Below are 13,672 nucleotides of genomic sequence, written 5' to 3'. Positions count from 1 at the left end.
CCACGCACAATGTGAAAGATATCTCATGGATAAGCACATCCTTATTACTTTTGAGACCATAAAGCACACTTAAAACAGTTTCGTAGAAATACTGATAAAGGATCATTCAATTACAAAATTGTATCCTAATGCAAACAAAGCAATACTCTCATTTTATCAAATATAAAGAACGCATCTTCGATGCTAAAAGTAAAAGATCAGACAATTCGAAAAGATAAGATTAAATTAAGAAATAGAAGAAAATTCAAATATCGGAATTCTTTATGGAATCTAACTGGCCTTGGCTCGACAGCTTATGAATTAATTATGAAATTAGAGAATCGTCGATAATTCAAGAGACACTGAAAATTGAATACGGTTTACGATTGTCTCGATGTCAAGATCTCTCAGTCCAAAATTTGCATCATTAACACATACTGGAATAAACAAATAGCTCTATCGTTCACTTCTATGTTCATGCCATGAATTTATTATCACCGTCGAGTTTTTGGATATTCGTAGCCAACCTTTGCGCTTTGTGATCACGTGTGTCAACTTGTTTGCGACTTTAAGACTCTACGACTGTTGCATTCCAAGCTGAACCTCACCAACAGCAGCTTGAGGAAATCATTTGAAATGAAAATACTGCGATAATACACCTAGGAAGGCGGGAAGGTGAGCGAAACTAAATCACATGATGTGTATTTAAATCGGTGAGTTGAGGAACAGTACAAATCCAAAACCATATTTAATATATTTGATCCCAACGTGTAGTTCTATGAATTTTATATATAGTTTTGAAATTATTCAAAAATGGCTAATAAACTGAACTTGTACTGTTCTTCAAATTACCGATTTTGTGCTTATACGGTGAATAGTAATAGAATTGCAATCTTCATTTTTGAAGTATTAAAGTTCCTAATATAAATTTTGTATTATAAGCGTGAATTTCATTATACTCTTCTTTTTTTTAAGGAAGAAGATTAATTTATACATCAATTTTATCTTATAGATTTCAATTAACGCATAAATGCACATTTTATGAAAATGTGACATATTGTTTTAGCTCATGGCTACAGGGTGGACAAAAATTAGGTAACAACTTTAAATTGAAATACCTTCTTTGAAAAACGTTTTTCGAAAAAACTTTTTTTGCTCATGTGTTTACATTCCAAAAGGCAATTTTTTAGTGACTATTTTAAAAGTTTTTAAAGTGGTTAAAAAATGGACATTTCTGTCGAAAATCAAGTTTTTTGGTGAGAACATATTATATGACGAATCAAAACATCACGCAAACTTTAAGAAAGTGGTCCTCAAGTAAGAAAAATGGAAAAAGCCATCAAGAACGTCCATTTCGAAACTTGTCAAAAAGTTCGAATTGACAGATTCAGTGCTTGATGACCGTAACGGTAACGTTATCTGTCCGTACACAATCAAATATCGAGCAGGCGACAGCAGTTATCGACGAAAATCCACGTATTTCGCAAAGACACGAACAGATAACGGTCGTCCTACGTTTCCTTTACGGCCATCAAGCATTGATCCTGTCAATTCAAACTTTTTGACAAGTTTCGAAACGGACGTTCTTGATGACTTTTTTCTTTCTTTTTACTTGAAGACCACATTCTTAAAGTTTGCGTGATGTTTTGATTCGTCATATATGTTTTCACCAAAAAAACTCAATTTTCGACAGAAATGTCCATTTTTTAACCACTTTAAAAACTTTTAAAATTGCCACCAAAAAATTTCCTTTTTGAATATAAACACGTACATGAACAAGAAAAGTTTTTTGAAAAAACGTTTTTCAAAAAAGATATTTCAATTTAAAGTTGTCACCTAATTTTTGTCCACCCTGTGCATACATAGATATTTGTTTTACGTACTTCTTTTGAAATGTAACATTGAAACTGAACCATTAGAATAACTATTGCGTACCTTTCGTTCATTACATAATTTTGGTTACTGTTATTTTCTAGAATACTCCTAGCAAAATACGTATATAACTTATTACTTGATTTATAAGAAGTAATTGTACCTGAAATATATATTTCATGAAGCATATTTTAAAACTATGAACAAAAAGGCTAAAGAAAGATAGATATTTTTATTTGACTAAATAGCATTATACAAACACGTCAATTTTTTAACATTTATGTATACATATAGAAGGTGTTCGACCACAAATGTCAGAAATTGGAAAGAATATTTCTACATGTCAAAATGGGACAAAAATCAAGGATGACGAAATTGCATTTGGAGCTTTGTTCAGAACGAATTATTAATTGTTGAAAAAAAGAGAGTGAAATTCGTGTGATATATGTCTGGTTTTGGATATATTCTACTGTCAACGTACATTAATCAGACCAGATACAGCGAAACCAGTAGAATAAGTCCCGAGCAATTTCACACGCAATTTCGTGCATTGTCATTTTTATTTTAATTCACTATGTAAAATCATTCCTTAAAGTTCCTAACACCTGGCGTTGAACACCCTGTATAGGACCAGAAAAGGTATTATAATAGACGCATTTTAGAAAATTTCGTTTATTAACAAATTCAGCTTTATTTATTCAAGTGATAAGTAACATTTGTTTACTAACATTACTAACAAATTACTTTCGTAGAGATTTTCGAAAATATAATTCAAAGAATTTAGCTTTCGTTACTCAAGCAATAAAATCCACTATTTATGCTGGCTATGACCAATTGTCCTTTATCTTTAAAAGTGTACTAAAAAAACGTAGATATTCGTATTCTTTTTGTGAAACAATTTTTGCTTTCACTATACATTTTTCTGAATTACTTGTCAGACTTTTCTATAAGGAAACTACTACTCATTTACTAATTTACTTTATAAGAAATTAAAGTAAACTGCACTGTTGTATGAATAGAATCAGCTACATCGCATAACAAAATCTTGTGCAAGTGTAGTATGTAGTTTTAAAACTGCATGTACGGTGAAACCTGATTACAAAATATATAATTAGAACATCAATTGGTTACAATAGCGTAGCTGACAAGAAAACGACTTACCTTTAACTATTATTATGTGTAATTAAATTCTGGTTTTAATGAGAAATGAATGTATATTGTAATCTATACGGAATATGAAAACAGTATATTTAAAACTTTTAAATGATAATAGTAGAGGTTCAAATAAGTATTTTTAATAGTAATTTGTAGATTAAAAATATGTAACTATTTCGGTAGAGATTTAAAAGTACTTTCAAAAGGATTTAAGAGTAAATTTGGCAGATCTTGAAAGCTATTCATCCAATTAACTTTAAATTTTATAATATTATTCCTAGTTATTGCTTATTCTTATATATGTAATATTTCTCATAAAATTATTTATAATGCGACGCACGAGTTTTTCGATACTTTAATTTTAATACATTTCTAAAGTTCATTTTTTTCAATAAGAAAAGGAATTTTTTATTATCTTTCCTGTCGTATAATAAACTAATACACATCAAACAATAAATAACGTAAAAAATTAAAACTAAAATGTTCTTTAACAACCCTAAAAATTAGATACTATACTGGATAGTTACGTGAATAAAAAAATGTTACTTTTGTATGTACTTATTTGCATAGACCTACAAAGTAGGGCTCGTAATATGGCTCGGATTTACAACTATCCGAATCTCGAGTATGCGGATATCCGAACTTGATTTCGAGTATTCGGGTATCTAGATCTAGATTTCTTCTCTTAATTATAACTCCTGCTCCCCGATATCCGAGTTCTCGAAATACTCATCGTAAGAGCCAACTTCATATTATTTGGTTTTCGACGTCCGGTTTTCGTTGTAAAATTGAAAAATGAATACTGGCCGAGTATCGTTCGATATAATGCTCCTCATTTTCTACGTGTCCGCGCCGATTAGATGTATTAAAATAATTCAAGAGAAAATTACCGAAGACTATTCTATTTTTCAGATAATAATATTCACAGTTACATTTAATCACTGACATGCAAACGTAAGCCAGACCTATACGAAGTTATGCGAGAATTCAACGGGGAGAGTAATCACTGGTGTAACTCCCAAGCCACTATCACACGTAGACCGTCCGACTTCATGCCAAAGCATGGAGGCAATAACCCGTTCCTATCCCCTATCCCGACATTGAAGCACCTCCTATTTTACCGGTCCAGGCCTATTCAGGGAGTGTCCTTTGTCGAGGGTGCATCGTAGTTGGAAACCGTGCTATAATACGTCCCTAAATGTAACTAACAGTGGTGTATGACATTGAGTCCACCGGATCCTCGGACGCTCTGACCCCTGAGAGAGGGATCAAAGTGACTTTCGTCGATTTGCAACGATTCTTTCTTTGGCTAAAAGTCTACCTATAAAAATATACCGCGCGCGATATCAACCCTTCTCTTTACCCTCTTTTTACCTCGAAGACTTCCAACCTCCAGAATTCGGAGCACAATTTTTAACATCTTTGCAGTGTTCAGAAGGAAAACTTTATTTCACCCTCTCAAACTCTGCATTTCTCCTGTTTTCGAGGGACGCCTTTTTTGTGTCACCATATCATTACTGGCAAGTATTCGTTGAATGTGGCTCCCCAAAGAGTTCCGTCAACTTTTCGTCAAGTTCGATTCCTTGGTTCGCTTCATCTAGTTGCACCGCAATCGCTCCCCTTGCCTTTTTCGCACATTTCCTTGGAAATTCACTCGGTTAGCTTCTGCTTTCTAGGGTTATTTTATTATATTCTTTTATTTCGGAATTTGTGAATACGAAAGAAAGATTGAACTGCTAGTTCCTGTTCTCAACCCTATTGGTTTCGATGCGGTCTTAGTTCAGATAGGATTCGTAAAGGGGTGGTTTTTCGCGTGCTAGTTTTTGACACTTTCGAGTTTCATCTTAGCAACGCTCATTCGCGCATACAGGTTGGACTAATCTCTGCCTGCTTTCAACCATCTCGTGTCTTAATGCGTCAAGATTTCATCACGGATAAGGTAACTGGAATCTCTCGTCTCGCTTCCGATTCTATGAATCTCTTGGTTACGTCGTTTCGATTCTAGTTTAGACCTAGTTTCGAACTGTTCATTCCTGTTCTCAACTCTTCAGTCTCCAGTCTTGAGGTGGTCCGACTTAATTCAAACGATGGATCTTAGAATATTTAAAAGATTGTTAAAGGTAATATACCCCTATCGTTCTGAAGCTTATATCTAATATCCTTCTTTCTTTTATTTCTTATTTTCTTTCCTTTTCTTTCTTACTAGTTTTTCTTATTTTCTTATATCATTAAAGAATGATTAAATGCTTTAGAGATTGAATCTTTGTAAATGCTAAAGCTATCCGTTAAAATAAAAAGGCTCCGTCTTAGTCCCCCTTCTGTGAGCCACCTGTAACCCAGACCTAACCAGACCCGATTTGTTAATTATTTTCTAAAAATTATTTTCTTCGACAATTTTTCACCGTTCTCTCTTGAAATTAATTTTTACTCGTTTAAATTAAAATATGAAATACGCAAATTAAAGATGATGTAATAACGTACTCGAATACCAAATATCGGTGCATATTCAATTAATCAAAGGTGAAATTAAAATTCAATTCCCTTGTTTATATCTCTGAGTGATTAAAATTAATTTTGTGAAAACAGACAAATCGATTACTATGAGAAAGACATTTAAAAACCCTAAAGCAGACATCTACATAAATTGAATATTCTCTCGACCCAGCATTCAAACGAATTCTATTATCTGCCAACGAGATTCAATTGGATAAAGTAGAGTGTAATTCGATGAAAGATTGTGATTGCATAAAGGAAAATAAATTGATTGGTTCTTATGGAAACAAATTTTCTATAGTCGTTAGTCTATTGCTCATTTTAGTTTCATAAAATATTTGAAACGATTTTTACAATCTATCAGCTATTTGATTGTCTTCAAAATTTTATTTTTAATATCTATTACAGTGATTTTTATGTTTACGAAACATTATAAAGGGAAACAATTCTTCTATTTTCGTTTTTCACATTGTTGAAAAAAATTCGATAAAACAGATTCCATAATGCGTTGAAAAGGGCTCCTCCACCAATCTCGAAATTTCAATCAAGTTCGATCAGCCCCCGAATTGGTTACAAGACCGTTGCGAGAAAAATGAGAAACTTTTCAGCTCTAAAGAGAGACTGTGAAAGGAATCGTGAAGAAGGATTTGGATCGATGCAAAACCAGAAGTTGCCTCGATGAAAGACTTGGAGAAATACAAAACAAGGGCAAACACGCAGATGATGCACTACCATGCATACATGCACATATACGTGCGCGCGCAGATACCTTGCAAATAATATTACACGAACACATTCTGTGCGCCAGTCTCTGTCTGCCTACTCTTATGTAAAATTGAATGGGTAGGAGAGAGCGATAAAAGCTGTAGCAAGTACTATACATATACGCATCACGAAGTCGGATTAAAGTGAGATGAGGGGTGGAGTTTCGCTTTCTGTTAAATGAAACGAGATATTAAGCAAAACGATGCCTTGTTTCCTACTCTTTCGAACAAATTCTCACGCGAGTCACTCCTAGAATTACATTAGAATGTAACACGTTTACAGTCCACCAAAAAAGTACTAATTTATTCCTACACTCAGGAAGTCGGTACAAGTTTCACATAATGATTAAAAATGTCATATGAAAGAAAAAGGAGAAAATGTAATAATATAGATACTATCAATTAATTAGAAGAATTAATAGACTGAAGAGTGAATCTGCTCTATAAGTACTATTATCACAGTAATTTCACCATATTACGTTTATAGTATGTATCAACATCACATCAGCTGTTGAAAGCTAAGCAAAAGTTCAGCAAGAATCTAATGAAAACATCACGAAGAATTATCGTTCAAATTGCCCTCACCCACTGTGGGTCAGAAGGTTATAAACGTGTTAAAAATAGTTGTTTTCAGTTGTAATAATTTCACTTTCCCTGAAAAGCGATTATTCAAGCAATTGTTTTTTTTTTTTTATTTAAGATCGTATCAACTAATTTAGTCATTAACGACCACAAATACGTGGTTGAAATATGTTGCCAAGGTCATCATCTTGAACAACTTTTCTCTATATATGTATATGCACATGTTATCGCCTTTAGCTCGGCTTTACTTTCCGAGATATTCGCAAAAAGCATGGTTGAGTGCATAAGTAGTTAATATTGGATGGTGTGGTGTGGGCTTCTAAGTGCGTAGTTAACACTGGGTGATGTTAATACTTCTTATAATTTTGTCATCACTGTAATGCCTAAATTTCGGTCGCTAAAGGGATGTTTTATATTTCACTTCCGCATTTCACGCAATGTTATATTTCATTTTCGTGTTCACGCAATCTTATATTTCATTTCTGTATTCACACAATCTTATATTTCATTTCCGTATTCCACGCAATTTTATATTTCATTTTCGTATTCCACGAAAGTTCATTCTAGTAATATAAAACATATTGTATATATCTTTAAACCTAAGAGCAGGGAGTAGTTGTATAAGGTATTCGACAATGCATGTAAAAAATTTTAAAGGGTAATTCTACACACCAAAACAAAACAAAGATCAAGAATGACAAAATTATGTCCGAGACTTTGTTACAGAGTTATTTGTTGTAAAAATGTCCACAAGTCACGTGAAATGTGTCAGACTGGGGACTTATTCTACTACCGTTGGGTATTAGTCGGACCAGATACAGCGAAGTCAGTAGAATGAGTCCCATGTCATGTGTCATAACTCACAAAACGAAAACGGAAACGCAATTTCGTTTGTTTTCACTTTCATCTTGTTCTAGCATTTCTAGTACTTGTCGTCGAACACCTTATATAATTATTTATTACTAGAATTATTATAATACTAATGTAAACATGTTTCCATTTCATTCTAAAAGGATATATGTATGTTGTGTAGTATCTATGTCATTTAACTAAAGAAATAAATATAAGAAACATTTAAAGTCTAATCCTCTAGACTTATAGTCGAATAATTTTATTCATTTCAAACTTGTTTTTGTTCAAAAGCACATTTTGATTGTTAACAAGATTTAACTAACTTCATATCACATCTAATTTTAACTAGCCTTACATTTCAGCTATTTTCCAACGGAATTTCTTATAGGTTATGACACTGATCACTTTAAATAATACAGAATTTATTTAACTTTAGATGTACAAAATGTCCCAAGGAAGCATCCACTGGCACGAGACGCAGAGAAGAGCCTACGGTCCAGGAGCACATTGGAATGTTCAAGTATGTTTAAAAACTTTATTAATCTGAAGCTTTGGACATGAATACTCTGTTAACATTACTATTCAACTTGTGTCTATTGGAAAATAATCATGAAATGATCTTTAGTTAATGGATAATTGATAAAATTTTTATATACTCACTCGCCAGTATCTTTAACTTGTTAAAATAGAATTAATTCATTTTTAATTTATTTTCCTATCTAAACATATTCCCAAACTTTCGATAACTTTTATATATTTACGTATAGAGTGTCTTTTTTAACTGGAAATGGTGGAATATCTCATAAAAAGTAGAAGATATCGAAAAAATGTTATTATAAAGCTTGTTTCGTATAGAAGGAAACATTATATAGTAAGAATAATCTTTTTGTGAGTTACATAGTGAGGAAGATTTTAAAACTATGTTCACTTTTTTAAGTGGAATTCGTTAGTTTTCTATTCATAGTATATTACTGTTTGTTGAGATGAATTCATCGAGATGTCACACTATGTCAGTCCGTTTTATGGGAGGTTATATGTAAAATCGTGAAAAATCGGGCAGATTACGTATCAGACGTCTTCAACCAGGTAAACATATTTAAACGTATTACTAAGAAAAACCGTACTTTCCTTCCCAATATTTGGAAAAATTCCCGTGTCATAAAAAGGATTTTGTTTCTGCTCGGAAATTTTCTTGGACATAATACAGATAAATTACGAATTCTTTACGGTGACAAAAGAATTAGTTTACATATATACAATAGTTTATTTATTATATGTAATAGTTTAGTGCGACTTGTGAAAAAGTTCAAAGTAACGAGCTTCCCAAATAGCACACAACGTCTTGAAGACGTCTATTTTATGTTCATTTTATGCCTGAACGTCTTACGACATAATTTAGACGTCTTAAAAACATCCAAGAGCGTACATCTTAAAGACTTGCAAAGTTTACGTCTATAAAACGTCTTAAAGACACACTACCTGGATATCTTAAAGACTTACTCTTATGGACGTCTTAAAAACGTATAATTTTTGTCTGAACGTCTTATATACGTAATTTGGACATCCTTAAGACGTTGTATAAATGTTTCTTAAAACGTCCTAAAGATATACTGATTTGTAACATCCGACGTCTCAGAGACGTATTTTAGACATTTTTAGGACTTTACTGGATGTTTTTAAAATATCTCTGTGCTATTTGGGTGTATGCGTTAGTAAAACGAATATTGAATCGTGACACGCCTACAAAACTGTATTTTTAATGATAGAGGATATGTTGAAGGAAAATTTGATTAGGATAGACTGTTTAATTCCATATCTAATACATCGTAAGTGTAAATAAGCGTGATATAATACACCAAAAGCTTGCCTGCATCTTAATAGTTTACTAAAATACCTCCGTGTAGTAATTTATTTGCAGAAGAAAAACCACCCTAGCAGCAGTATCATGCGAAGTAACCTGGCTAAAGGCGTGCGGTACTAGGTACAGACTGACCTGACCCTCTAACTTTCCATAATTTTACAACCTTCCATAAAACGGATTGACAAAGTGTGGCACCTCTTGATCTAAACATTCTTGATTTATGTGTCTTTAATTTTGCATAAAAATAAAAAATATATATTTTGCATTTAACAAGGTCCAAAAAATTTGTAACACCTCAGGTCTCTTAAATGCTAAACCCACCATTGTCTGTTTTATGCAAAAAAAGTTTCAAGAATAGTGTAACATTTTATCAAGAAGTACTAGCTGCATTTTAAAAATAAGTGTCTACATCCTCCATCATATAATAATTGATTTATTATTAATACACTTTTATAACTGTATTTGCATAACTTCTTTTCTAATTCCGATACAATTTAAGTATTGAATTTAGAAAATACTTCCTATGAGTTACAGTTTATGCTTTTAACGCACTAAAGTGTTTGAGTCTCTAAAATGAGAAAAATAATACACTGTCAAAAAAAAAACACTTGAATTTAATGAAATTATTGATCGTCTAGAAACGCAAGCATGTACTTATCTTCAATTTATTGCCCATGAAATTACTTAATTAAAAACGTAAATAGAATTTTGCTTATGCACACACATACCATTGCTTATCAATATTTATGAGCTAACAAACAAGAAAAAGTTTCCTTTGTTAAGAATTCGTAGCTTTTTATTTTCATCAAAAAATTACTAAATAAAACAAACAATAATACATACATTCCACATTTTTCTCTATGGTCTTAATTTCTTAGTAAATTAGTTAAATATATATTGACTACGAATATATATCTTAGAATACGCATGCTTTTAATTAGAATTTACATAATTTGATTTCCTTAAAATATAGTGCTAAGACATGCATCATGTTCACTATATTCGTACATTTTTTAAATTCTTTGAAGTATTACGTGAAAGTCTGCGATTTTACATTCTTATTTTTTGTATATTTGTTATCTGTAGAATGTATTTTAAGATAAAATAAAAGTGTTATATCGATTTCATAACTGTAACATTTTTTGGTTTCATAAAAAAGAACATTAGTTATACCTCCTATATTTAAAATGATTAAAAGTCTAATAACCGAATGTGTAAGCTAAAATTAAAATAAAAATATTTTTTAAACTAATAACCTTTTCAAAGATATTCGACAATTCTCTTACAAAAAATCGAAATCTATTACTTAAAACATATAGTCTTTTTTATTTCCTCTCTTATTCGCATAAAATATTGTTCCAAGACAAACTACAAGTCAATAACTCATGAAATTTGAATTTTACTTTTATTTGGATACTTTACTATGCATTGAAAAATTAAAATATCAATGTATCTACACGAAATCAAAAACAATCTACTGAATATTTCATAATTAAACCAGTAATTGTCAGGTAACTGAACAAATGATTTCTAACTACCTCTAATATGGTTATAATGTGTACTTTTACGATAAAAAAATATATCGTTTAAACCGAAAACGATTACCAAACAAAACAGATGAATGTAATGTACCAAACAAATGAATATAATGTACATATATAGGAATATGAGTAATAAATAACTGGAGATAATCCAGGTTATTAACCGTTAATGGAAACAATTAAATCGAATAGGTGGTGAAAGGCAAGGTGACAACGCGGTGTTTGTGGTACGCCTGCAAAGCTCTCGGAATTGGTCTGCTACTAATGCTTTTAGGAGCTTGCATGGCGACCATAGGTGAGTAGTACTTTAGGGATAATAAACGTCTCTCCACAACCCTTACAACTACTGCAATTCGTTATAAATAATCGGGTCATACCAATGAATTGACTTTTTAACTAAATATCTTTTCTTCTAATCGTGATAAATATTTGATGCGGTTTAATGTAAATATGTACTTATCAAATTCACGTTAAATTATTCATAAATACTTTACCTTCTTCTATATTCAAATTGTTGCAAATAATAAATTCACGAATTGGTATTTCACAATTTAAGATTACAATAGTTTGTAATTTTTCTCTACAAGTTTGTATACAGTGGGTGACCAAATTAGTATGATCAAATGAAAAAGTTAATTACCTATTTTATGTTCTTAATAATATTATGCCTGCGCTACTAGTAGAATATACCTTGCTCTGTTCTATTACACAATTTTATTGTCTACTACCTATTTACAGTGGCGGATATATACTTACGAACATGCAAATAATTACATTTTCATTGTCTACATTACGTTATAAGAAATCTTTGCAATTTAGTTCACTTTATCTCTTACATATTTGAGGTATACTGCTACTCACTTTTGTGTCACCTATATAAACTTTGTTATTCTGAGTAGAACATAACATTTTATCTCAACTCTATGACATACTTGCGAATACTAGTAAAGTTCATACGTATAGCATTTGTATTGAATGTTTGGTCTCGCAATCAGTTGTCGTTTGTTTGTTCATATGTTTAGACAGTGCGTGCCAGAATCATACCATTAATAATAAGTTTAGGTGAAAATATCAAGTCAAAGCAACGACGCCAAATACAGCTTCTTAGAAAGCAAAGACTGGCGTATAGAATTTCTCAATAATTATGCATATCTGTTGAGTTTTGTCATAAAGCTATGCAACATATTAATATTCAGAAAACTGTAGAAAATATTCTCCGTAAATCAAGATCACGTGAAACTGACAGTCGAAGAAATCGTTCGATGCATCGACTAAATAAGTGCTCAAACTGTACAATGCTGTTTATGGGAGTTTAGTCTGACGGGTAGAGTAGCACGGCACAAACCACTAATCTCTGAAAAAAATCGACCTGTGAAATTTCAATTCGTAAAAGATCATATCATCTGGTCCGAGGAACAGTGGTTCAAACTGTATTCACAGACGAGAGTAACTTTAATCGACTAGGATCTGACGGCGAAATTTATGTAAGACGCCGTATTGGTGAAGAATTTAATATAAAACGTATTAAGGCAACTATTAAAGGAGATGAGAGATGCGTACTCATTTGGGGTTGCATAACCATTAATGGCATTGGCCTGATCCAGCATATTCAAGGAATAATGAATCGATTCGTTTATTTAAATATTATTAAAAATATATTGTTGCCATTTGCTGAAGGAAAGTTATTACGTACTGGAAAGTTAAGATTGGATTTATCAGGTTGATAATGATCCGAAACATACAGCGAAAGTCGTCAAACAATTTTTCGATAAAAAAAAATGTTATTGTATTAAAATGACCGACACAAAGTCCGGATTGTTTTGGATCGGCATAGATAAAGCAATAAATGTTTTGGGTTGGCATAGGGCATAGATAAAGTTATACAACATGAAAAAACAAACAGAAAAATAGCGAATTATACAATGTAACAGTGGATTCGATTCCCATTGATTGACGCATTCATTTAATACTATCTATGACAATACGATGTGCAGCAGTAATAAAAGAAAATAACAAAACAAGGAAGTACTTGCGTTATCATAAATCAAAATAATATTAAATATAATTTTGACGCTTAAAAATAATGTTATGACATGGAAAATATCTTGTTCATAAATGTATGTCCGCAAGACGAAACATAAAAATGACTGTACTTGTCATTATTTTTATTTAAAGTTTCAATTAATTAAAAGTTACTTTGCACTTTTTAAATATGTACGTATGCTACTCAAAAATCGCAATGAAAATTAATGTATACAATTTCTATATGATATCACTAACAATAGTATCTAATATCAACAGTTTTTCATAAGTATATGTCCGCCACTGTATGTTCTATTAACACTGTAAGTACAGTAAGACGTATATCTCTGCCAGGTAACCATTTTGTGCTACTAATGGTCACCAGCAACAGTGTTATTCGTTATTGCTGATTTATATATAAATTTGTTTTTATTTATTTGTCTTTTCGTTGATTATTATTTATTTTAATTTTTAATACCATTGATATTAATTATTAATACTACTAAGTAGATAATATTGAAAGTACATCTAGCTTAAACAATTCTGACCTT

General features: G+C 31.5%; 1 protein-coding gene across 1 annotated transcript in view; it reads left to right on the top strand.

Moving 5' to 3' along the window:
• LOC143179115 (uncharacterized) overlaps positions 1 to 13,672 on the top strand; it is a 64,329-nt gene continuing 50,657 nt past the window's right edge. The window contains exons 1-3 of the mRNA XM_076378165.1: positions 1 to 654; positions 8,134 to 8,217; positions 11,292 to 11,394. Coding sequence (XP_076234280.1) covers positions 8,134 to 8,217; positions 11,292 to 11,394 — 187 coding nt within the window. The 5' untranslated portion in view covers positions 1 to 654. The remainder of the gene's footprint in view (positions 655 to 8,133; positions 8,218 to 11,291; positions 11,395 to 13,672) is intronic.

This window comes from Calliopsis andreniformis, chromosome 5, assembly GCF_051401765.1.
Source record: "Calliopsis andreniformis isolate RMS-2024a chromosome 5, iyCalAndr_principal, whole genome shotgun sequence".
In the NCBI taxonomy this organism is placed as follows: domain Eukaryota; kingdom Metazoa; phylum Arthropoda; class Insecta; order Hymenoptera; family Andrenidae; genus Calliopsis; species Calliopsis andreniformis.
Note: the sequence above shows the minus strand (reverse complement) of the source record. Positions and strands in the feature narration are given on the sequence as shown.